The sequence below is a fragment of the Bombyx mori genome, chromosome 14, assembly GCF_030269925.1.
Source record: "Bombyx mori chromosome 14, ASM3026992v2".
Classification (NCBI taxonomy): Eukaryota; Metazoa; Arthropoda; class Insecta; order Lepidoptera; family Bombycidae; genus Bombyx; species Bombyx mori.
In genome coordinates this window covers 4,093,918-4,121,742 of record NC_085120.1, presented here as the reverse complement: position 1 = coordinate 4,121,742, position 27,825 = coordinate 4,093,918, and the positions used below count along the sequence as shown (strand labels likewise).

General features: G+C 37.5%; 1 protein-coding gene across 6 annotated transcripts in view; it reads left to right on the top strand.

Moving 5' to 3' along the window:
• The window catches only part of LOC101743013 (ankyrin repeat and sterile alpha motif domain-containing protein 1B), a 181,218-nt gene that overhangs the window by 27,038 nt on the left and 126,355 nt on the right, over positions 1-27,825 (top strand). For 4 of the 6 annotated variants that reach the window (XM_038015275.2, XM_038015273.2, XM_062672015.1 and 1 more), the window contains exons 4-8: positions 998-1,143; positions 2,272-2,394; positions 7,564-7,790; positions 8,670-8,745; positions 12,983-15,593. In XM_038015275.2, the coding sequence (XP_037871203.1) occupies positions 998-1,143; positions 2,272-2,394; positions 7,564-7,790; positions 8,670-8,745; positions 12,983-15,593 (3,183 nt within the window). The remainder of the gene's footprint in view (positions 1-997; positions 1,144-2,271; positions 2,395-7,563; positions 7,791-8,669; positions 8,746-12,982; positions 15,594-27,825) is intronic. The other 2 variants (XM_062672016.1, XM_012697209.4) reach the window with 1 other exon arrangement.

Sequence of the window (27,825 nt, the reverse complement as noted above, 5' to 3'; positions counted from 1 at the left end):
CTTGCTAGCGTTCGTGTTAGCAACGTCGTCAGGTTTGAGCCCCGTGAGCTCACTTACTAGTTAAGGTTACGCTGAAATAGCCTCTCAAGGCTCTCTCTCAGCTTAGGTAGGAAAAAAAAAGAAAAAAAAACTATGTATCTTTTATTTACCGAAATAGCGAATAAGGTTAGATGATTCTTGAGTAAGTACCACAATAATATGGTATGTCCAGATGTTTGTTATGTCTGAGGAAGGTACTAGGATAAGTTTAGAAATATAACGGTTCTTTGCACGTCCGGAAAAACAAGGATGTGGAGAGGCTTTTTGGTGAGCCAAATATTCTGGAGGAAATGAAGGCGCAGAGCATCGGATGGCTGGGGCATGTAGTACGTATGGAGTAGGATTGGACTGTGAAAAGGGTGTACGCGGGTGTACCTGAGGTACGCAGCCCTGTAGGGAGGTCGCGTAACGCTGCTTTAATTCGCGTAGGGAAGCCGAGTAACGCTGGTTTAATGCGCAGCGCCAGAATGAATGACGACGCTTATTGTCAGAGGCCAAGACCCACTTCGAGATCATAGCGCCAGCGCAGTAGTAGTAAATGTTTGTTCGGGGATGTGGGCGGGCACCTGATTCCCGACTCCTCGATCAGTGGATCTTACATGATCACAGCTGTTGATTGCTGTTTACCAGATGCAGCAGGTAAAATTTATCAGTCCGGGATTCTTTATTTTCTATCATAAGCACTGATTGGTGATTTGTGACCCCGCACCCAACATGATCTTTACCGCGAATATATTATTTCTTCATTCGTTCTTGTCTGAGATATATAAATGTTTTCAAACTCAACAGACGTGCTTGGTGCTAATGGTTGGACTCGGTGCTAATAATAATAACTCACTCTCGAGCCTTAAACCGCTGGTGGCTTGTGACGTAGACACCACCACCAGCGGCGATTTAATTTATAAAAAAAAAAACTTTTTTTCATTATTGTATTATATTGATCATAATAATGTAATAGACATGTGACCACGAGACGGCCCTATTGATCGCCGCTCACTTCGGCTACGTGGACGTTGTGGCCCAGCTCATGGCGAAGGGCGCTGACGTCACAGTCAAGAATATCAGTAACGAGAACGCCTTGGATCTCGCTGCTCAATATGGCAGGTTAGAAAATAGCGTTAAGATCTTTAGGTACCTACTCTTTGTAGGCCATTGGCTGTTTAAGGTATCTTGTCGAATGTTCAACGGATCGACTGACCAATGTTTTTCCTCTAAAGCCACAGCAGTACGTAAGTAAGAACTATAATAAGTGCAAAGAACTATTTTTCCTTCTAAATCTAAACCATTTTCGTGGTATGAATCATTGTCTTAAAGATGTTTGCTCGATGAATATAGAAGTTTACATGCGTCTTTTAGTTCGTCATGTAAAATTTAATGTTTTGTTGTTGTCAATCAACAATCTAGTTTAAGGCCGGTATCATATACGATATATTATATATATTATAATGGTGGATTACTTGATCAGGTGGGCTGTATGCTCGTCTGCTAATATAGGAAAAAATATATATAAAAAAGTGATCGTGATAGACAAAATGTCGAATTAGGTCTTCCAACAAATGACATATACGATACAATTATTTTTACAATTGAAGAAACAAAAATAACCAATCAAGCAAAGCATAAATATGTACAAAAAACGGTAGCACAGGTTTTGATTGGTTTGCCGAGGTCAATACGTGGTTTTGTTTGTCTGTTCGTTCCCATTTTATGTGTTCGCTGAACTTTATGCAGTTACTGCTATTTTTTTATTTATTTTTTTATTGCTTAGATGGGTGGACGAGTTCACAGTCCACCTGGTGTTACGTGGTCACTGGAGCCCATAGACATCTACAATGTAAATGCTCCACCCACCTTGAGATATAAGTTCTAAGGTCTCAGTATAGTTACAGCGGCTACCTCACCCTCCAAACCGAAATGCATTGCTGCTTCACAGTAGAAATAGGCGGGGTGGTGGTACCTACCCGTGCGGACTCACAAGACGTCCTACCACCAGATTTTTTTTGATAATATTAATTATTGTTTTGCTCAGAGTCCAAACTAGCGGTATAACGGTAAGTAAGGTCGGAGCGATAAATGAATCCACAATTCTGACGATCAGAATGCGCGTCTTCACCTCCGGTTACTACTACTGTATAACACCATCCAGTCAGTGGCACTACCCATAGTCTTTCTCTTCTTTTTTTTCTAAGAGGAATAGATGCGAAATAATAATTCGTCGTATCATCGCGGCAGGTTGGAGACAGTGAAACACCTGCTTCGGGTTAGGCCTCAGCTCGTAGATCAGTATCGGCACAGTCGGAGGGCGCAAGTGTTCTCGTCGACGCCGCTGCACCGCGCCAGCAAACACGGACGGAAGTAAGTCATTATAAGCATTAAAACACTAATCTATCTATACTAATATTATAAAGCCTGGTCATCGTTCTCGTCGAACCCGTCGCAGGGTTCGACGAGTAAATTAACCCTCAGACACAGCCCACTGAGTTTCTCGCCGGATCTTCTCAGTGGGTCGCGTTTCCGATCCGGTGGTAGATGTTGTGAAGCACTGCTCTTGCTAGGGTCAGTGTTAGCAACGTCATCAGGTTTGAGCCCCGTGAGCTCACCTACTAGTTAAGGCGACGCTGATATAGCCTCTCAAGGCTATCAGCTTAGGTAGAAAAAATAAATAAATTATAAAGCTGAAGAGTTTGTTTGTTTGAACGCGCTAATCTCAGGAACTACTGTTCCGATTTGAAAAATTCTTTCAGTGTTAGATAGCCCATTTAAACTTTAAAATATCTAAAAAAAAGTCCGCGACAGCATATGTCTATATGTTAAGCTTGGCTCACTATAACGTTTTTTATGCTAACCAAATTTGTTCTAAAATAAAGCATTATTTGTGAACTATTCCACGCGGACGAAGTCGCGGGAAAAAGCTAGTATCTATATATTAATACGTGAAGCAAAAACTTTGTACCCCTTTTTACGAAAATTGCGCGGACGGAAGAGTATGAAATATTCCACACTTATAGAGAATATAGAGGAGTGCAGAATGTTGATATTTTTTAAAAATAATTATAAGAAAATACATTAAATCAATAAAAAAAACATCACACACACTACCATGTATTTGACACACACACGCATGCATACTATTTGTTTATTGTCAAACTTTTCTTATTGCTTATAGTCTGTGGTCAAATTGAGAATAGATTAAATATTGTTTATATTTATTAATATTTGTCTAAAGTGTAATCTTGGCGAAATCTGTGATTATAGAATCATGCATTATAGATGCATGCATACATCATGATCATCAATCAAGATTGCAATCATGCTCTACGATTAGTAGGGTGTTCTGTGTGCTAAGTGGTATGGAGTTGGAACTTTTGCCTACTTTTCCCGATAGGGGCGCTGTTCCAAGTCCATACAAATTTGAGTTAACTTTTACACGATCGAGAACGTTAAAAAACTCGCACTAAGCACACAAATCTTACTATTTATTCGTTATGAATGTATGCTAATATAAAATCTCGTACACGCTCGGCAATCACATCATATTCATATTCGTTTGTTCGTTATAACGCATCGATAGATTTCCGTGCCTATGAATTTACGTAACGAAGAGCCACGAATTAGTATTGTCTCTAGATTTGGATGCGGTATTTTTGTACGGTTTTGTTACGTTAAACGGGCGTCCGTGATTTAGGATTAAGAATAACAAGTACGCCAGAATATCGTCGGACTCTTTATTAAAGGGGCGAAATAGGACGGCGGATTAAATAAAAATTAAAACTGTTTTTTTGAAAAATTTATACCTGCCTGCGGTATTCGAACACCGACACAGTAGCATTGCTCGATACGACTATATACACCGGGAGTTGTATCCTTTAGGCCACGATCATCTCACTGTATTGACAAATTTATCTGCACGAAATAGGAGAGCTGGTTCCGTATTCATCTGAATAGTTTCATGTTATTCGACACCATGGTTCACTCAACACAAAAAAGTACTTAGCTATCGAGTCGTGTACGGCGCATGTATGAAAATAACAAAAGAACAGCAAAATTTTTAGATAAAAATATCATAAAGGCTTAGAATTCGCTGTAAAGAAATCAAACGATCATCCCATGATATAGGTATAGCACGAATTACGGGAAAATCATTAATAGAATACCACATCCAGCGCACTAACAAATAAATGTATTTCCATGTTCAACACGCGTCGTCGTGTCAATTATTATCCGCGTACATTGTCGAAGGCTTAAATATTATGTAGCGTGCTTTGCGTGATGCTCGCTCTGTGTTGGTTGACTTGTGTCTTTGTCACGAACAAGAGAGGTTTTAACAGTTATAATAATATATATAGATATGTATAAATGAAACGCTAATAAGCTAGCTATAAGCATGAAGGTATCCGGAGTAAAGCTGGAGTAATTAGACTTTTTTTAATGATGTGTTTCTTCGAAAGCTGTATTAGTGAAAGAAGAATTTTGAAATAAGTTTCCCTATTCCTGAATTCTCTATCAATCATTTTTTTTGGGATTTTCCTACCAAAGCTCATACATAGCCTTCAGAGGCTAATCTAACAAGTAGGTGAGCTCACAGCGCCCAAACCTGACCACGTTGCTAACACTAACCCTACCAAGGGCAGTGCTTTGCGGAATCTACTACCGGATCGGAAACGCGACCCACTGAGAAGATCCCGCGAGAAACGCAGTGGGCCTTGTCTGTGGGAATATTAAACAAAAATCATCTCAGCCTATATCTGTCCAATACTGAACATATACCTCAAATCGATATCCAGTGCGGTCGGTCCGTTGTCACCTGTATCCAACGTGACCCAGCGATTTGGGCTAGGTCGTCGGTCCATCTGGCAGGTAGCTGTCCCACATCATTTCAAACAATTCGTCACAGGACAACATGAGGACAAATGATATTAAAAATCGTAATATTGGTATTGATACTCTATATTGCTATTGATATTGTGAAGGATGACGTATTATGTATGCAGTTACATTTCAAATCCTTCGTTTGATTGCCATGGCCGCAAGTGAGTAAGACCTAATTAAAAAAAAGATACGTTTGGTAATCCGTCGGTCATGAATATTAATGAGCCTCGCTCACATGCTCACAGACCGTCACTTTTCCCGGTGCCATTGTTTATCTTTTCGATCGTTTTTTTATTGTTTTCGAATGTCGAATTCGTTAAAGGATAACCAATGGTATTTATTATACTGTGGGGCACGCATCAGTTAGTAGTCCTAATTTTGCCGGCTTCTAAGATTGTATAATCGTTAATCTAAATCGAAGCCCACCATAACGTGAATTCCGATAGCCATCTTGAATCATGAAGTCAAAAACCTATTTTAATTTTTTGACGGCTTCATACAAGCGGAAATGTGTATGACCGTGTGTTAAATATACACGCGGGATTGCATTGCATTCACATTTCTGTCAGCAAATCCCATCCCACCTGGCCGGGCCCGTGCTCGCTCACCTGTCCTGGTGAAACTGGAAAGACCTCCGGGCCACCAGTAATCAATCAGTTCTGTGGCCCACTGCTAATAGGGCCAATATGAAAAACCATTATTTTTAGTATTAAATGCATTTGAACAATGAGACATCAATAACAAAACTGCACGAAAGCGCGCCATACGTTAGCTTTTTTACATAGTCACTTTTGAAAGAATGTTGATAAACTAATATTTTTGACACAAAAAAAAATCATATACTAATGTATTCGGGATAATTTAGCTCCAGGCCGCATATTTATACCTTTTCCAAGATCAATTGTAAATGAATCATTTGTATTTTCAGATGTTTGTCGTTAAATAAATTCAAACAATACAATGTACAGTTAACTAACTGAACCTTGTTTGCGAATTTAGATTTTATTAATGACGCGACCGGACGATCGCTCCGCGCCACGGCCTAGTTTGAGCGGAGCCGTCTGAAGACGGTCGCCGCTGTCTATATTAAGGTCTACGTTAATTTGGCTTAATGAAGATATAGGCATATTTCCGTTGTTTCTCGAACTGCTGTTATTTACGATGCAAATTCGAAAAGGGGATCGATTAGTGCATTAAAGCCATTTCTTTGTTAGGACTTTGTTCTTTTTTCCTACCTATGCTGATAGCCTTAAGAGGCTATATCAGCGTTACCCTATAGTGTAGGTGAGCTCACGGGGCTCAAACCGGAGGTGTTGCTAACACTGGTCCTAGCAAGAGCAGTGCTTTGCGACCCACTGAGAAGATCCGGCGAGAAACTCAGTGGGCTGTGTCTGTGGGTTAATTCGTTCGTGGAGCCCTTCGTCGCAAGCGACGGGTTCGACGAGGACGGTGACCGGTGCTTGCGGTACCTAAAAGCACCGTTAATGGATCAGGAGGATCCGTAATGACGTGACACTTTGTTGAGAAGCACTTGCGATGTATATAACGGCGCGATCGGTGCCAATAGTGAGTTCCACTGTGTTCGGCAGCTCAAGCCGTTATGGTAGGCAGCGGTTTGGCTCTGCTCCTGGCATTGCTGACGTCCAACAGCGACGGTAACCATCAGGCGGGCCGTATGCTCGTCTGCCTATACGGCAATAAAAAAAATGACAAAAGTTTATAGTAGAACATTGGGGAAAGCTAGTACATTAATTCTCCTGAATACCGTCTTAAATATCTGCTTGCAAGCTCTAGACTTATAACAGCTAACTTTAACTAATCTTAGTCACGTAAATAGCTGTGTTGCGCTGTCATATATTATTGAGTTGAATTAGAAATTAATCTTCTAATACGTCTTAATCTCACGTTTGTTATTTCAATTTTATTATTTTCGATTCAATTGATGACTTAACATTGTTTGTGATCTCACGACGACCGTAGTCTAAATATTCTAGTAGAAGTGAGCTGTAAAGTAATTAAAATTATGTGGAAGGCTTGCGATAACCGAAATTAAATACAGAGCTACGCTCGAAATTTTCTTGTAAAGTTGAATTGTTACCGACCTTTGAAACTGCGCCTTGAATTTTACAATAGCAAAACATCGTGAAAACGCATTCCGATAATCCCATCAGATTACCTCCGTTTGTACCAACGTCAAGTTATATTGAACTTCTTCTTCTTGTATTGAACATGTAACTATACTGAGACCTTAGAATTCATATCTCAAGGTGGGTGGCGGCATTTACGTGTTGTAGATGTCTATGGGCTCCGGTAACCACTTAACACGAGGGGGGCTGTAAGCTCGTCCACCCATCTAAGCAATAAAAAAAAATAAAAAAACATACCTCTTACTTTCGTAGGGAAATGTAATTTTGATCTGGTATTGGATGTGACCTGCGTTATGTTCTGTAAAATTAATTCTAAAATATATAAAAAAAAAAACATAATTTACACCGCTATAACAGGTTGCTCAAAATATATTTATTTAAAATGTAACTCGATATTTTCGAGTCACCTTATAAACAAAGCTATCAGTGAGAAAGTTCTGTAGGATCTTGATACTAATAGAGATAATTTTCAAAAACCTAAAAGTCGTATGTCCATCTCGTTTGCCAGAGACGTGGTAGAGGCTCTGATAGAGGCCGGAGTTGACCTGAACATCAGGACGTACGACGGTACCCCGCTTCACGAGGCCGCGCGCTATGGCCGGGCCTCGGTGGTCCATGTGCTCCTGAAGAACGGAGCCGACCTGAACATCAAGGATCGCCGCGGCAACACGGTCTACGATCTGCTGTCTCTGCTCTCTGAAGAGGCCACGAGGAAAGTAAGGAAAGTGATTAGAAGTAAGTGGAAATTTTAACTGCATTATTTATTTATTTAGCTTAGGTGGGTAGACGAGCTCACGGCCGACCTGAGGAAGCCCATAGTATCTACAACGTAAATTCCGCCATCCACATTGAGACATGAGTTGTAAGGTCTCACTTTAAACAGTACAACGCCTGCACCGCTCTTCAAACCGAAACGCATTAATGATTCACGGCAGAAATAGGCAGGGTGGTGGTACCTACCCGTGCGGACTCACGAGACGTCCTACCAACAATAAATTAGCTTTGCATTTTTCATTAGCTTAAGTATATGTATATTTTTAATGCTGTTCCTCATTTTGAGGATACAGGGCTGAAGTATTTGTACCGTTAGCATGGCTGTTCTAACCTTCGGACCGGAGCCCATAGACATAATAGCGTGAATATCGCGACCCATCTTAATACATGGAGTCTTAGCCCGAACTGTATCGTATCTAGAATATCTATCATACCTATCGTATTTAGAGATATCTACTCCTGAGGGTTCACAACATCAGTTATATGTCAGTTGGCGATTGCAGTACTATGGTCTAATACCCAAAAAAACCTCCTTTTTCCTACCTATGCTGATAGCCTTGAGAGGCCATTTCAGCTTCACCCTAACGTGTAGATAAGCTCGCGGGGCTCAAACCGGAGTAGTGCTAACACTGGCCCTAGCAAGAGCGGTGCTTCGCACAATCTACCACCGGATCGGAAACGCGATCCACTGCGAAGATCCGGCGAAAAACTCAGCGGGCTGTGTCTATGGGTTATAAACCCTGCTGCCGGCTCTAATGTGAATACATTAACTACTTTTACAATACACACACACACACATCAAAAATGAATAACCACACATATACATTTTCTTTCTCACAGAATTTGAAAAAGACATATTAAACGAAAGCGACGAAGACATACCTCCGTTTCCGGTGCACGAATGTCCCACCCCTACGTAAGTACACAAACATTTAAATAAACCGGTATCGGTCTTACTTAAAACATTCTTGATTTTTCTCAATGACGTCTGTCAAATCTGACGTCTGTCAATGTCACCAAAAAAAAAGGGTTTTAAGGGTGAGATCTGTAATTTTTGTATTAGAGTATACATTAAAAAAAAAAGGTTTTTTTTTTTTACTTTATCGTAGTAACGTTTTAATGTTGTTTAAAAAAAATTAATAAAAAATTACCGTAGTGGTATTAGTAGAGCTGGCTAAAAATTATGTACTAGACTCCTATATTATCAACAATGGTTTTTTTTGTTTTTTTTTTAATAGTTGCCATTGCGAACGTTACGAGCAATACTCGTAGAGCTTGTACTAGTTTACGTTAATTGCATTAAAAAAACAATTACTACGAGTATGGTAACTTCTTAATTCCCTTGTACGGATGTGATGATGTATGCAGTAACCATGAAAACAAATAGTATCGGCTTCCAGAGTTATGTGCACAGGGTGAATCGGCCAGAATATATTCAAGGATAATTGTAAATAGACATGCTTTAACAAAAACCGACTTCAAATAAAAAAAAAAAATTCCAAAACAAATTAATATACACTAAAAACAATAATCATCGGATAAATCGGTTGGCGTGATATTGAGTTATTGAGTTATTCATCTATTTGTCGCACACGTACTTAATGCAAATTTAAGACTTATTTGGTTTTCTCATGGATACCATTATCAGAACTGGACTAAATTGAAATGGGACCACACGGCAAGCGTCAGCTTTCTAATAAAAAAGAATCATCAAAATCGATTCACCCAGTCAAAAGTTATGAGGTAACAAACATAAAAAAAAACATACAGTCGAATTGAGAACCTCCTCCTTTTTTGAAGTCGGTTAAAAAGTAAAAGGATATGTAGGAACTAATAAGATCCAGAAAGTTACAGATCTCTATTGGTTTTCGAGAAAAGAAGAGAGCTATGTAAAAAAATTAAATATTTTTTCACAGGATAGACTGATTCGGTTCATCCAAAAAAATTGTAATTAAAGCCTGGGAACTAAAAATAGCCCTTAGAAAAAATTTGGAGTCGTAATTTCTCACAAGCTTTATAAAAAGACTGATTTTTTATTCTTTAATTTTCTAATTTGAACGGTTAGTCGATTTTGGTGCAATGACTTAATAACTTTTTTCATACCTTAGATAAATATCCCTATAACAAAATGCGTTAAAGAAAATAAAAATGTCACAGTAAGTCGCGCTTAAATAATTATCTGGGGTCGATTCACCATGCGAGTACCTTTGTCTCGTAATTGCAGACGTTAGCAAAAAATTACAAACAATCCGTTGATACTAATTGGATTCACAGGGTTAATATTATTTAATTTATTATTATTTATTATATAATTTATATCTGTATACTGAAATTGTTTCATATTTACACAAACCACGGGCGCAACCGATTTTATAATCTAAATTCAGCTGTATAAGATGTATTATTGGTGAAAGAAATATGTATTTTCAAAATGCATGATTCTAATTTGTTTACCGATTGATTTATTTTTCGATTCCTTTGCGGATTTGAGTGCTTCAGATCTGAAATCAAATTTGTACAGGAAACCATTTCGTAACTTTAATTCACAATTTAATTGTCATGAATTCAAGCTTATTGAGAAAAATGTTCTTCGAGACTATTTTTTCTGTGTTGTTTGTAAATGAAATAACAATTTAACGTAGTTAGGATTTTTCATATCTGTTTTTATTATTTTATTCTTTGATATCTGTTTTGAATTAGAAAAAAAAACAGTTGTTGTGTGTTGTACTAATGATAGTAAAACAAACCGAAAGAAAGACACACACACGGTTGTTTGACTCCGAACTAGGATTCTTTGTACTACGGGAACAAGAGACTGATATTCATACTTATATAAGTGTAAATAAATATAAACACACACACACATATATATATATATATTAAAAAAAGAGAAGACAAACTTATTCATCATACAAATGTTTTTCCTTAATGGGATCGATAGCATTTAGGGGTGCTAATCACCGCACCACCACATCTCAGCTTATAAGAATTTTAGAGCGTTTCTACTCTCTAAAAGAGACCATAAAGAATGAAATGAATTATGAACTGGACCGGACAATTTTCGATATTCAAAATTCGCAAATTGAGAATGATCCCTAATTAAATTAGCAAATAGTTAATTGTTAATCTACATTGTAAAAATTTTAATGTCCCGTGGTTTGTGTTTGAAAAGCACGTTTACGTAGTGAATGTTTTTTTCTTCGGTTGTTTTGTCTCAGTATATTCCTGTTTGGCTGTTTCCTAACCACAATAGCGAGCACATTCATTATCCGCACATCACTTGAGCATGCGGTGTAGAAGAACATTTCGCAAAGGAAATCCTTTAATTACTCGTAGGTCCTCGTCGAAGGAGTTCCTAAACGCTCCCTTTTAATTGGAGTGCCCCTCAACATTATACGCGACGTGTCTCCTTTGAAATCTTGATTACTATCTGCGAACACGCTTTTTGGTTTATTTTAAATTCCTGTAATTGTTTCGCCAGCTTTTATTTTTCGTTTATAAAATTTTTGTTCAATTTTGTTTGCTGTGAATATTGTTTTTTTATGGTTATCGTCTATTTAGAACATACTGGAATTGATGATAACAAATTTGAATAGGTTTTTTTTTCCAAAGCAAATGAATTACTGTACCTGTCATAAATATGCTAAACGCGTTTTTCTTAAACAGATTGCGCTGTAAACAAAAACTCGGCAGTCGCTGCCTCATTAAAATGTTCCGTTTCTCTGATTTTGTCTAGTGGAGTTCAAGTTGAGATGTTTCTCGTAACGCGAGAAAAAGATTCCCCCTCTTACTATCGTGTCTTTGAAAATATGTAAAAAGACCGCGCGGCCCGAGCAATTTTTATTTAATTTTATAAAACTGAAATGATTGCGTGTCTATATTTCAATAGAAAGTAGCATGATAAGAAATGTTAAAGTTTAAATTACATATAGAATAATTTCTGTAAAATCATTTAATGATTCCAGGTATCGGTCTTCGCTTAAAACTGTAACAACTGCTTTGTGCAATAAAGACAACGCTTTGAGTACTAATATAATTAATGACCCACGTGTTAATAATAATGTCACGAGTGTAAAATACGAACAAAAAATGTCGACGCCCACGCGCAGTTGTAACTTAGTTTCTCCGATTGACGAAAAATTTGATGCAAATATCAAGGAGAAAAATATTAAAAGTTTGCTCTCAGAATTAAATCAGAGGTGTAGGATTCGCAACAATGTAAATAACGGCGAGAATAGTAACTCGAAAATATTGTATTCCAAGAATATAAATATCCAAATGGATAATTTGTATCGTCCGTATATGAATGTTGATGATTTACAAACAAATCATGCTAACTACCCGAATGAAGATGCTGTAGATTATCCAGACGCGAACCCATTATACGAAAATTTTAATAGCACTAACAATACTAAAGCTGCCACAAACCATCCAGATGATCTAAGAATTTCAAATTTATATCTAGACATGGGACATTCGGCTAAGTCTGAAAATAATAATACGGTAGAATATATTGGTTGTGAAGTAAACGAAATTAATGATCTTAATGCTTTTTCAAATGAAAAGGGGGAGATTGTGCTATTTGAAAATGATACCCGTCGCGTTCCGTTCTGCTATGGTAGCAATAGCCGTCATCGTATAGGTGATCCCGGTTGCTTAATGATTAAAGAAAGCGAATATATATATGAAATGAACACTGAGACGTTCCATAGCGATGCTTATCCGTTTATTAGAAAGAAAGACAAAACCATCACAAATAATTATTGCGAATGTCACGAAGACCTGAATGCGTCTCATTCAAGTGACGGGGTTTATTTTAGTTGCGAGAATATTAGTGCCGAAGACGCTGTTGACAGTGTATCGATTTCAGCCACAGCGAAAATGAGCATTTGGCAAAAAAAGTTCCAGCAACTAAAACAAGTCGTGACTGATTGGTGATTTTGTTTCCAAAATAGTCATATTTTTTTTAGGAAATAAATAAACATAAGATAATAGATAACATAGAAACTAGTTTTTGCGTGGTCGTGATATTTTTCCATGTTCCATCATTACTAATTATTTACTAATCAATAATCATCACGTGCGTTATGATTTTATTATTTTTATTTTTGTTTTAAGACTTATTTTTTGTTTTTCGCTTTATGTCTTTTCAGGAAAGCTCCAGAGTTCCAGCAAAATACTAAAAACCATTGCTTGTTATCACCATCATCTTCTTCCTTAACTAAAAATCATCAGCAAAGTTTTGTACTAAAGCTTGCTTCGAAATGCTTGGGTATTAAGGCGAAATTCAATTCTGCTCCTAACATTTCTAACAGTTCTATTTTGGAGTCAGATGTCAATGATAAATCCAAGCGCACAGACAGTAAAAATATTACAACTACTTTACATATAGGTAAAAGTAAATTTTTCAAATCGCTGTCGAAAAAGGAGGATTCTGGAGAAATTTTATGTAATCATGAATTCGATACTATATCTTTAGACAGATTAGGCACCTTGAACAGAGATTCTGATCTGAATAGGAGTAATAGAAGTTGTCCTGGATTTAAAAATTCATTGCCTAATATATCTGAAAATAATGAACTCAGTGGTTCAACTGAATCTGTGAACAATAATAAAGATTCTAATGAATCGAGTCGTAAAGATGGAAACAGTACTGTGACAGAAGCTATTAATTATAATATTTTTGAGCCAAGAAATAGAATATCTGTTATATCCGGAGAATCAACTACAATTGTAAATGAATGTTATGAACCATATGAATTTTCTAAGTCCGACGAAGAAGAAGATATTAATAGACCTGCTCCGGTTCCTGCCCCCAGACCCAATGCCATCCTATCAAGAGCAAATACGCTTAAACCTAAGCAGGGTATTATTTATGAAAACTTATTAATTCAAAATCAAACTATACCAAAACCTGCAACTAGAACTAATGTTCCCGTAACTAAGGCAAACGTAGAGGATAATCAAGTGTTATACGAAAATATAGCAATATTAACTAAAATAAAGCCTGATCCACCTAAAAGAACCGTATTACCATTTCAGTTCTTAGATAACAATGAAAAAGCGCCTTCACGGAGCTTGAGTCGTTCTTCAACTATGTCATCTGATTCAATGATTGATGAGACGAATCTAGAGGACATACTCCTTTCACAGAAATCAAAATCTTTTCGTCACGGAAAAGTCACGTCGTTCAGTAAAGATTCTATAAAAACTAGGATTTGTAGAACATCGTCATGTTCTTCGGATTCGTCTGACGCAACGGAGGCTAGTGCCATAGAAAATGTCGATTGCAGTGGTGAAGCTGAAAAGCTGTTACAATTGTCTATGACTGGTACGTTACCGACTAAAAAAGCAGAAAGTATTAAGAAAAAGATTCTCTTTAGACATAAAACGTTCACAAATATTGAGGTAGATAGGAATTCCACAAAAATCAAAGATTTACCACAATGGAATAAGGAGTTTTTGAAAGAAACTTTAGCTCACTACCACATTCGTGGCACTGGTCATTGTTTATTTAAAGCCCCAACTGTTGAAGAATTCCTTTACATATTTAATAGAGAAACCCTTAATAGCAAAGCAGAGTCTTTGACAAAAAACAAAAGAGACAGTTACTATGAGACGGCGATTTGTTTTTGTAAGCCCAAACCGTTAAAAACATACAGCAGCGCCGAAAATCTTTTAGATCTATCATTCCAAGAAAAAGAAGATAAAATAACTTTGATAGATTTCGAAGGTCTAGTGAAAAAAAGCGAAATATCATCTTCGTCGTTTCAATGCTTTTGTGATTCCGGTGCCTGCACCCTTCATTGTAAACATCGTGAGTCGCCCACGGATTTCATTGTGAAATTTTCTGTTATGAAGAAAAGTATATCAACTCCTGATATTACTTTAGATGATTCTCCTTATTCGACAGCTGGTTTAAGTAACTTACCGAAAAACAAATCCGTGCCGCGGAACCTCGAAGAACCGTACGCTGTTGTCGAAGTGGACGGTAATAGTGCCCAAAAAAAATTAGAACAAACATCTAGTAGTAAATCGAATGCGTCATCTCAGGCATCGACGTTGTCGTCGACTTCAGATAGACCGTATTCTTTGAAAGATATCTCTGAAGTTATATCGCAAAATTCAACATTGACATCTGACAGTCCGTCTTGTGCTTACAATTCTGTGCATTTGCCTGTGCGTAAATCGACCTCCTCGGAATACTCTGGTAACTGGTCACTCCGAACTTGTAATTCAGACGCTACCGTGAGATCGGACGCGTCCTTCAAAACGTGCCGCGAAGAGTCATCTGATGACTCCGACGGGACCTTGCACTCCGATGATGACGAAAGCTCTGATGCTGACACCGTGAAATCTGACGTCAGTACCACAAAAAGACCGTGGGTTCACAGTAATTCGTTCAGGTTCGGTGGCAGCACCAGATCCGACGTTATCGAGGAGGATCAATTTGAGGAGATGAATTTGTTCGAATCTAAAATGGAAAGCGGTATTAGTGTTGGGTCGAGTGGTGGGGAGAGTTTGTCGTCGAGTTGGGAAGACGAGAGGCAAGATAGCGGTATTCCGAGGACCGACGGGGATGTGTCGCTTTGTTCGGCTTCGCTTGAGCGGGGTTCGGTCGGGGCTGTTCGCAGCGGGTCGGGGCGCCGCCGGTGGGACGAAACGGAGGGTACCAGCGAGGGCGATGCGCTGAGCGTGTCCAGTGCAGCATCTAGCTGTGCGCCCTTGCATCTAGCTCATCATCACGACTACAGTAAAGTATCGGTAAGTCATTCGTATTATTTGAGTACGTCACTACGTTCTAGATATTGAGTACGGCACTACCTTCTAGATATAATAATTAAGTCCATAAAAATTTACAAATTTTACAAATACTACGGTATGTGCTCCGCACGACGCACACGTCATTGATCATAGTCCGCTGTAGCGTCGACGCATGCATCAGCGATATTGCACGTTTTCCTCTTAATAGGGTAAGCTTAAGAAAGGCTATAATCTATAACCGATCATTCTCTTGTATGTAATTCGTCACGACAGGTTAGCAGGATATTATAAAAATATAAAATTACTAGCTGACCCGGCAGACTTCGTAGTGTCACAATCAATAAATAAAAGACCTAAACTTTTGTATAAAATAAACTTAAAACAAACAAAAGCAATCCACACATCTAAGGAAAAACGAAATCGTTATTTTTATTTAATTCCGAGCATATTCATGTTTATCTACCTTTTAAACCTTCTCTGGACTTCGACAAATAATTCAAGACCAAAATTAGCCAAATCGGCCCAGCCATTCTCGAGTTTTAGTGAGACTAACGAACAGCAATTCATTTTTATATATATAGATAAATACAAAAAAAGGTCTAAAACAAAAAAAAATCCATTAAAATGGGAATATCATCAATTTGGTCGAAGTCATTTAAAAATACATTATTAATAATATACATACTATAATAATTCAAAAACTACTGGTAAGATGGTAAGGTAAGACTACATGAGAAACCCTTGCATATTTATTGTAAAAAGTATAATCAAAAAACGGTTCACCTGGAAAAGTGTTCTGAGTTAACACACACCTAACAAATAATGCAGTCAAATTAAAGTTTATGCCTTGGAGAACGTATTCATTCTTAAATGTAAAGTTTATTGCTCTCTCTTGCTACTCTGTGATTAAGACGCGACATACTGATGAGTGTGAGAAAGATTCTCATAATTAAACGCAATTAAAACGGTTTAGATTATGTCGCAACACATTTGAAAAGAAACAATGTGTCAACAGATCAGTGATATGCATTGGAGATGATACAACAGTTTCTTTTGAACTTTTTACTAAGCATTTTCTTGTTAGCTTTTTTTTTTATCCTACCTATGCTGATAGCCTTGAGAGGCTATTTCAGCTTCACCCTAACCTTTGTAGGTGAGCTCACGGGGCTCAAACCGGAGAGTTGCTAACACTGACCCTACCAAGAGCAGTGCTTCGCAGAATCTACCACCGGATCGAAAACGCGACCCACTGAGAAGATCTGGCGAGAAACTCAGTGGGCTGTGTCTGTGGGTCAATTCGCTCGTCGAGCCCTTCGTCGCAAGCGACGGGTTCGACAAGGACGGTGACCGGACTTGTTAGCGATCTTTATAACAGTATATATACTGAGTTGTCACTGTTAATTAATAAACACACACAACTTTTGCACAATATTTTACTTTAATAATGTTAATTGAATTGAAGATACGCCCTAAAACAAAATCAGTCACGCTAGCTGAGAAAAGGTTCTCTATCGCGTACACAATGACATAATTTGTGTCCTATATATACTCTCGATTTTAATCTAGGCTTTGTTATAAAATGGCTTGCAATCGTGCTCGAGGTTTTGAATATAATTTTCGTTTTAAACTTCAATTAAATATATGAAGACCAGCTCTATAATTTGTGTGCATATATCACGACCCAAAGCTTGTTTTTGTCGCAAACAGATGAACAGATGTCAATGCTTACGAAAAATACTCGATAAAATTTCATTCGATATTGTTTTTCATGATTTAATTCCCGGAAGCATTTGAATGCCGTCCATTGTTTGGTTCGTATTAAAAAGAACATGAACGAATACGATATTAAACATAATTAAATAGAAAGGTACGTTCGGAGGTGCCGTGGGAAGTTTTAAAGCTATTAATTAAATATTCACCTGCGTCTCGGAAAAAATAAGTCCATGTTACACAATGCTCAGCCATGGTTTGAATTATTCTAATCGGATTTTTTATAGTGATTTGCATTTAAATACACGTTGCCTTGAAAACTGGAAATAATTTATTTTTTAAACTTGTATTTTTATTTAAGGCTATCGAAAACAATCCCTATACTCTATTCCAAATTACGAAGTCCCTTTTAACACTTCATAAACCGTATCTCTTCACGTTATGATGCATAATTTGAAATAATAATCATTTTTTGGTCATCATCCTAAACATCATTTAAAAAATACACAATCAATCTAAATCATTATACAAAATTAATTCACACACACAATAACATAATAATAACATCTGTCTGATAGGAGTTCGGAATTGGAATAGAGTATAGTACTCGTATATGCAATGAAAAAAGCTTTTGAATGAATCTATTGATACTCGTAGTAGGCGGCATATGAGCTCACACGGTTAGGTACCACCACTCAGCCAAATCTGCTCTGATGGACTCATGCGTTCCAGTTTCGTGGGTTCGACAGCCGTTATACCTCTTGTCTCAAGGTGGGTGGTGGTATTCACGTAGTGATGTCCATAGGATCCGGTATCTACGCAATATCAAAAAAACTTACCTAATTTGTTGCAAAGTAAAGAGAAAGAATCACACTTTGGAAAGCATCTTTCGGTTTGTTTGAGAAGAAACTCGTGTCTATTGTCATCAAAGTAGATGGCAACTTGAAGTCTAATCTGCTTAATCGGTTGAAAATATCTAAATACAAACAACATCCTCTAAAACCGAGTAAAAAGTTCGTGAGAAATAAATAATAATAAAACAATATCGAAACACATGGCGCTGATGACGTCGATTCAACGTTCGTCGCTCGCAATACAACTTTGTTCTTGAAGCATTTTAAATTAATTTAGGTCCAGTTAAACATTGTAAAAATTCATGCCTGGATTAGATAAGACGCATGGCAGAGTCGTGTAACAGTGCTATTGACAGACGCGACGCGTGCTTTTTGTGAAAATGTTTTAATCTCACATTCTTTTCATGATATAAAAAATGAAACAGGAAAACAATGAAAATATGACGCAAATACTTATCGGGCGTTTAGCTGGTCAATGTGCTCTTTTTTTCAACCCGAATGAAAATATGCGTTAAACAAAGAAGTTATCGAGGACCAATCTTACAGGGTAATTTGATGGCAAACTAAATATTCTTGCACAATCAGGTTCCTAAGCTACTGAGCCGACAGCTCGGTTGCTAATTGGAGATTTGAAACGTCTCTCAAGACAACCAACCATATAGCTTACTAGCGGCCCGCTCCGGATCCACTCGGATCTTTAACAAAAATTTCAACGATATTTGACGTTGTTTTATTTTTTAAACTAAAATATCACCTATTGCTGCATAACTATAATAGTTAGACATATTATGCTGTCGCGACACTTTTTGTAAATGATAATTAATGTGTTTTACAAAGTCGTAGTACATTATTTTATTCTATCATCAATAGTTTTCGCAGGGCACGCGATGTAAAGAATTTTATAGGTAATTTTTTTAAATCTTGGGTTACATTATTGGAGTTTTAGTAAGGATCTCTAATTTTTTTCAATAAAGATTATAGCCTATGTCACTCGGGAATAGTGTAGCTTCCAAACAGTGAAATAATTTTTCAAATCGGTTCAGTAGTTTCGGAGCCTATTCAATACAAACAAACAAACAAATGTTTCCTCTTTATAATATTAGTATAGATTAATGAGTAAAATCCGCAAAAGATTGAATCGTTTATAAATATTCTGATAGCTCATGGTATGAGGCCTGATTGATTCGGTGTTACCCGATTCCGAACATTCAAGGGTCATCTAACGGTAACACGTACTTCCTACTACCGTACCCTTATTATAATTGGTGCTTACGTGTTTTCGTGACTGCAGTCATAAAGTTTTATTGCTTTGTTAGTGCTCGTTACAAAATCGCTGCAGTCCGAACTCGAAACACTCGGGTTGATTAACATGAAGGCTTAGGAAGTTTTTATAAGCCTCTGTTGGCAGATGAGCACACTATCCACCTGATAGTGTTTCAGTAATGCTAGGGGCACCCACCACAGCAGGCTTCCCACCGTTGAGTACTCTTCGCAAGCCTCGTTTAAAGAAGGACATGTCATAGCCCACGAGAAACATATTTTTTTCACAGAATTTATCAGACATATCAAACTATTACCTTTTTTTAATTAGTAACCTAATCACCCGTATTATTTATTATATACTACTATTATATACTACGTCGAGACTTTCAATATTATCGCTTCATCCACACAGATTTCAAGCCATGCCCTATTTATACGACGCATTCGGAGACCGGTGATATCACACGCTCCTCTTAATCGCTAGATTGCGAGAAAGAGTTTATTCACATGATATATATATATATATATATATATAATATTCGTTTACTCATTTGTTTAGCGTGTCATTACAGTTGACAATTTTTTTATTATGCGTCCTGAATGACAATTAGCGTCAGGTGAACTGCTTGTCAGTTGTTGTCATCGTAAGGCTGGGTACTAAATAAAACATCTAGTTCAGATGTACGCTTGCCTAATAAATTTACTTTAAAAAATCTTCTGGTATTCCCATGTTTTTTTGTAGGGTCGCGATCGTCGATTATATTTTTTTATTGAACTACTTCAATTTTTGATTGCGGTATCGTTATATTTTACGATTAAAACATTAATTGCTTCATCAATAAATAAGGTTTAGCCTATAAATATTTAGGAACGCCACACCCGATTTATTTTCTTCAATCTTTAATGCAAGGACGAACTTTTGATTCAAGCATCATTCTGATTTTTATTAACGATATGGTTTTTTTAAATATTTAAATTATATTGTCCTCTTACAAAAAAGTTTAGTCTTAGTTTTCTACAGTGAACTGAAACAGTGCGAATACGACAGTCGATTGTTTCAAATGTCCATGTCATTCAGTGCGTTGTAATGGTAATGCAGTCGCGAACTTACACATCCATTTCTTATAAGAAACAATAATTGAAGACAACTATTATGTTGGAATAAGTGGATATTTGATCCGAATATCGCGTATTATAAGAAAATTAAGGTTTGGTCATGAAAATTGTAGACATAGTTTTAAGTTTCTCGATATTTCCTAAGTGCTGTATATTTTTTAAAGTAGATTCGAAAATAGTGTTTATGGGTATTTTACGAATTTATTCATGAGTTTCCGATATATCGGCTTTGTTGCAAGATATAATCACGGGTTAGACTGTGGTTTAGAGGTTAGGTCCAGACAAATCTGTCTACCCTCATTATAGGCAGTTTTTTTTTAAAACTTATTGCTTAGTCGGGTGAACGAGCTCACAGCGCACCTGGTGTTAAGTGGTTACTGGAGCCCATAGACATCCACAACGTTAATGCGCCCCCCATCTTGAGATATAAGTTCTAAGGTCTCAAGTATAGTTACAGTCCGTATCAGTATCATGTTTGGGTCGTGTAATAAAAACCCCTTGAAGTAGACAACCATGTGTCGTGCCAGCCCTACGTTGAAGTGTGCTGAGAGTTAAAATGTAAAGAATTCGGGCGGTCAGTCGGTTCGGCGCGCATGTGTTCGGTGGAGGCGTTCGCGCTCTTCGTCGACTTACCGCGACAATAATCGCGCTCAATAAAACACAGTGAAAGTTTAGTGGTTAGTTTGTGTATAGTTTTTGTGTAGTGTGTTTCTTGTGTGTTGGATGGACTGTGCTCTGTGTACATACAGTGTAAGTTTTTTTTTTTTAAACTCGTCTCTCAAGAACTACCTGCGTGGTTCGAAAAGTTTAACTAAAACTCGAAATAAGTAGAACAGTTGTGGGAAAATGTAGTTAATGTTGTTGAAAATAGAATCCATGAAAAACAATTCATTTTGTTGTTTTTTTTTGTTACGTAGCCTCGTTTTATTTATAACCAAATTATTGGCAACAACGAAATACCTCGGCTTTTCACTCGTATGAATTTAAAAACTGATATCATTTGGGGGTATTATTATTGGTGACAATAACAAAATATGTGTCGGTGTCCTCTCAATTGCATCCGGTCATGGCCACCGTTGCCGTGGTATGTAAAATAGACACGTGAAAATATACACAGCTTTAATGCCTTCGTGCCAACTGTCGTATTTTTTTTATTACATAGGTGGGTGGACGAGCTCGCAGCCCACCTTGTGTTACTGGAGCCCATAGACATCTATAACGTAAATGCCGCCACCAATCTTGAGATATGAGTTCTAACATCTGAGTAAAGTTACAACGGCTGCCCCACCCTTCAAACCGAAACGGATTACTGCTTCACGGCTGATATAGGCAGGGTGGTGGTACCCAACCGTGCGGACTCACAAGAGGTCCTAGCAGCAATTATAAAAGTATCAGAAAGTTATAGAACTAATCGATAATAACACAGAGGTTATAAAATAGTTATTAGTTCAATGGTACATAAGATTTATGATCACTTGTCATACCCGATCCCGCGGACCGAATGGTAAACAGTCGACGTCGCCCTAAACACGTCATTACGGATCCTCCCGATCCATTAACGGTGCTTTTAGGCACCACAAGCACCAGTCACCGACCTCGTCGAACCCGTCGCTTGCGACGAAGGGCTCGACGAGTAAATTAACCCATAGACACAGCCCACTGAGTTTCTCGCCGGATCTTCTCAGTGGGTCGCGTTTCCGATCCGGTGGTAGATTTTGCGAAGCACTGCTCTTGCTAGGGTCAGGGTTAGCAACACTCCCGGTTTGAGCCCCGTGAACTCACCTACTCGCCCGGTTACGCTGACATAGCTTCTCAAGGCTATCAGATTAGGTAGGAAAAAAAATTAACAGAGGTTATAAAAAAGTTATTAGTTTAATGGTACACAAAATTTATGATCACTTGTATAGAAGGGACTCCAGATTGGTCCTTATGTATAATGAATGTTTGGAAATAAATAAGTAAACTATTTAAAGTATAGTAGAGGATGGAACATCTGCTGGGCGTGTATTCGACGGACGTGGCAGTAGGTAAAACATAACCGCGTCATGGATTCAAGATTGAACACGTAATTTTATTAAATTATTGGTTTATTGTTTCTTTCTCTCCCTACCCTTTTGCCGGTAGCCTGAAGGAGTATTTCAGCTTTACGCGAACGGTATTTTCCTTCTAAACATAAGATGAAGTGCGTGTTTGTCAATAATCTATTGTTCTTGTCTGTGTACCTTAATTGATGGGATACCCTATGTATTAATTATGACACTGACAGAAAACTATTGTTCTTGTATATATACGCTAATTGGTAGGTTATTCGATGCCTGCCTACCCCTTGATACTCTCCACAAGCCTCTTTTGAAGAAGGACATGTCATAGCGCTCGGGAAACACCGTGGAGGGGAGCTCATTCCATAGCCGGATGGTACGTAACAAATTAAGACACTGATGAAGACGCCCATTTGTGAATTTACCCTGGCCACCACCACGTTCCTGTCTGCATCTTTCAAATAGACAATAGCGTGTTGTAGTTCGTAGAAAGTAAAATGTTGTTTTTCCAAAGTTATTTTGACAAATGAAATTTTGACCTAATTTCTCATAAATATTCTTACTATTATAAATTATATTAGATACTGTCTTCTACTAGAGGTCTTGGCTCGCTTCACAGAATACCTAAATGACTCATGGAGAAGGTGGCTCAGTTATTCCAGCATTGAAAATTTAGGACTCTGACTTTTTATTTATTATAGTCTATCCTTAAATAGCGGGTTGATTTTGTATAATGTTTTATCATGAATGTGAAATCAACGTAGAGAGAAGATGCATGTGACTGGGAGATGTATGGAAATGTTAGTGCAAAGTAGAGGGGGAAGAGGTCGACCGAAGAAGACATGGATGGAGTGTGTGAATGACGATATGACAGAGAGAGAGGAGTGAGTGTTGAGATGACGGCTGCTAGAAGAGAATGGAATAGAAAAATTACCTGTGCTGACCTCACCTAGTAGGATAAGAAGAAGAGAGCTGGAATCAACATATTAATAGTATTTGTAAAGTCGATACATTTCTCTCAATATTTAGCATTCCGTATACAAGCCGACGATAACAAGTTAAAAATAATTTGTGTACACCTAATAGCTAAAGCAGCGCTAATGTTCTATTGTTTAAAAAATATTGGTGTCAAGGTCTGCGTTAACCTATTTAAATTTTTCTTGGATCACGTGTCAGACGCAAATAATGCGTCGTACAAAAACGTAATGGCAGATGGTACGTGAACTTTGAGATTGGTTATATGAAATTTCTGATATATTTTTTATGGTTCTTTATTTGGTCGATAAGCTGATTCTTCAAATAATGCTAAGTGGTTATTACGGCCACCAAAAAGCGAATGTCAACGCCGACTTTGAAGTATAGATTGGAAGTCAATAACATTGCATCGTCTTTTATCCTTCTTTACGCCAATTAGCAAAAAAATATTCGTTTGATCTGATCCCGGTGACGCGGTCTTATAATATAACTAGCGACCCGCCCTCGCTTCGCTTCGGAAACATTAAAACACACATGAAACCAAAAAAATAAAATAAAATATTTTTTTAAAAAAAGTAGCCTATGTTCATCAGGGACAATGTCGGCTTCTAATGGAAAAAGAATTTTTCAAATCGGTCCAGTAGTTTCGGAGCCTATTCGAAACAAACAAACAAACAAATCTTTCCTCTTTATAATATTAGTATAGATAATACATTCTATCACCAGTAGATTTAGAAATAAAATTAATACATACGAGTATATATGTATAAATCATGATCTCATATCAAATTAACTTGGTAAATGATTGATGTCACGATTGTCACATTCATTAAGATTGATTAGAAAAATACCATTCACAGACATCATACTGTTTATTTTTAGAACTAGTAACGAGGGTATCATATTCAGTGTTGAATACTTCCTCTAAAAATATACGTATTTTATATGAAAAAATTAACACGTTAACTAACCAAGAGATAAAAGATGGAATCCTGAATTATTATTGTATAAGTATGTTTTTATAAGGGCTGTCTTATCTTTTAACCAAGCACGTCTTCGCGGCAGATATAAGCAGCATGTTGGTATTTAACCAGACTAGCTATAAAATACGCTCTGCAACCAGGAACATCGCTAATTGATATTATAGGATCATTTATAGGTTTGATTTTTATAACACCTTTCCACCGTCCTTCATCGTGAAAGTCATTCGTGAACACGTGCTGAGTACATTTTTCTTTAGAAAAAATTGGTATCTATATCTGACAGCGGAGTTTAATCACCGACGCAGTCACATCGCTTGATACCAGATGACTTATCCTTTAGACTACGGCGACTAAGATTTCTGAATTTTAAACCAGGAGAAACAAAGAAAAGGAATAATTAATTTTAAAAAGGAATAAACAGTCACCCTTTCTGGTTGAGAAATGTTCAGTTTTATGATGACCTAATTATGCAGGTACTTAATCCACCTGAGATATAAAAGCGGCGATAAGAATCGTTCAAATCAAACATTTGTTTAAGTTAGAAGTCAGCAGATGAATGCCCAAATGTTAATTATGGTATGGATATAATTTTGAATGCCTTCATTCACTCTGCATTGAGCAGTCAAATGCCCTCCTCAACATTTTTTTACAGCTTAGATTGGTGGACGAGCTCACAGCCCACCTGGTGTTAAGTGGTTACTGGAGCCCATAGACATCTACGATAGACATCTATCAACGCAAATGCTCCACCCACCGTGAGATATAAGTTCTAAGTTCTCAGTATAGTTACATCGGTTGCCCCACCCTTCAAACCGAAACGCATTACTGCTTTAGGGCTGAAATAGACAGGGCGGTGGTACCTACCCGTGCGGACTCACAAGAGGTCCTACCAACAGTACCTAATATTCAGTGGTACCATTTATAGAGCCTGTAAACTATATAGAAGTTGAGGCCATTATCGATTCGTTCTTGTTCTTATCCGAGGCTTCAGGAATATCCTACTATTAAAGTGTAAACCTTTTAATTAAAAATAATGGTAAAAAAATCCAGTATGATTTATTAATTTGTGTAGTATTAAGCAATTTCCTTTTTTCCACACATTTCGATATAGGTATGTATACTAATGCGAACTAGCGTCCGGCAACCCTCAATATGAGGATTTGACGCAATTTTCCTTTAAACAAAATTTCTAATAGTCGAGTGGCGTGATTTGAGCAAAGGGAAGTTGCATTCGATAAATTAAGAATTAGATGGTTGATGTGGTTTAGAATTGCGAAGGTTCGGAAGTTTGATGCTCGAAGTTAATTGAGTAGAAGAGAAACGTTAGACAGAAGATTAGATTGATGGTATGAAGATATGATGGTATGCGAGTTTATTATTATGAAGAATTTGAAAACTTAAATTTTAACACAGTTCCAGGCTTGTCCAAACGATGTGACTAATGTCAGGGTCACAGCCAAAAGCCGAACGTTAGAACCAAAAGTTATTTTCGCCGTCGCGAATGTTTTCATCATTGACACTTTTGTATGCTTCCACAGAAATAAGCGAGTGACGGATGTTTGGCACGTATCCAACGGGACCAATCGTGTATTTCAGCTAGTTGAAAACACGCTTCGCTCACTACGACGGAATTTTGTTTTGTTTTCTTATTGCGTGTTTTTTTTCTTCCTATTCGCTGGTAGTCTAACGGGCTATTCCAACTTCTCGCGTTTCTTGTAGTTTGATATTATAGCTTCCTTTAGTCGAGATGTTGCAAAAGGTACTTGAATATAAAAAAAATCAATATTCTTGATGATCCTAATATTTGATCTACCATCTAAGTAATTGTTATTTTTGGTTCCATTAACAGTGACTGTTTTCTCCTATTTTATAAGTTTTGTTTGGCTTAATAAAGCCTAGCAATAGCTAGTTGCTATTGCTCGACTTCATTTCTCAGGGTAGATGGCATTACGTCAATGGGTTCCAATAACCACTAACATCAGGCCATGAGGTTATTAAACTATATTAAATGTTATAAAGTTTTACCAATGAAGGCACGATTTCTCGATGGAACAATTTAAAAACAACTTCCATCGGATAAGATGCTGAGTAAAACATCCCATCTATCACCTTGACAATTCGTTTATTTGTTCAAAGCGCATCCCATAATGTTACGAAACAAGGGTTTTTCTCAGTCATCGGCTGTTTTTATCCGACACAATAGAATCTATTTATATATATCCTAGTATATTTGTTGATGCTTACGACACAACTCCATGTGCTTTGCCCAGATGTGAGATGTGCCTTAGAACTAATTGATAACTATGTAGTTGTAAACACATGGTTTTAAATTCGCTGCTAAATAGGTAACTCGGCCATCAAATTGCATGAAGTATGTATTCGTAAAGATAGATATTAAGAAATTGAAATGCCTTGAGAAATAGAACAGTGATTTTATAAAAAATTTTTTTAGGTTATCGTTTGAAATTAAACGATAGAAAAACTATCTTGAAAATATAGTTATGAATTTGGGAATTACGATATTTTTTTTTAATTTTTTTTTTTTTATTGTCCTTGTAGGCAGACGAGCATACGGACCACCTGATGGTGAGTGGTTACCGTCGCTCATGGACTTCAGCAATGCCAGGGGCAGAGCCAAGCCGCTGCCTACCGCTTAATACTCTCCATAAGCCTCGTTTGAAGGACATGTCATAGCGCTCGGGAAACACCGTGGAGGGGAGCTCATTCCATAGCCGGATGGTACGTGGCAAAAAAGATCTCTGGAAGCGCACTGTGGATGACCGCAGTGGCTCCAGGTAGTATGGATGAACTCTACTCCGGTGGCGGGCGGTGCGGTGGTAAAAACGAGATGCCGGTATCATCTCGAATAATTCCTCAGATTAAATAACTCCTCCTTTTCTACGCAAAACCGATTTCTTAAGAAAATTATTTGTGTTTTTTATTATAGATTTGTTCCGTACTATTAGAATTTAGAGTTTTTATACTATTAACATCAGGTTTTAATATACGATTTATATAAAGTTTTTTTTTTATATGTGGACGATGTCGAAGGTTATAGAGGAAGAGGTAGACCTAAAAAGAAATGCATGGATTGCGTGAGAGACGATATGTGTAGGAAAGGAGTGAGCGAAGAGATGGTATATGATAGAGGAGTATGGAAGGAGAGAACATGTTGCGCCGACCATAGGTGACTGGGAGAAGGGCAGGAGAATGATTATGTGTGGACAAGCTCACAGCCCACATGGTGTTAAGTGGTTACTGGAGCCCATAGACATCTACAACGTAAATGCGC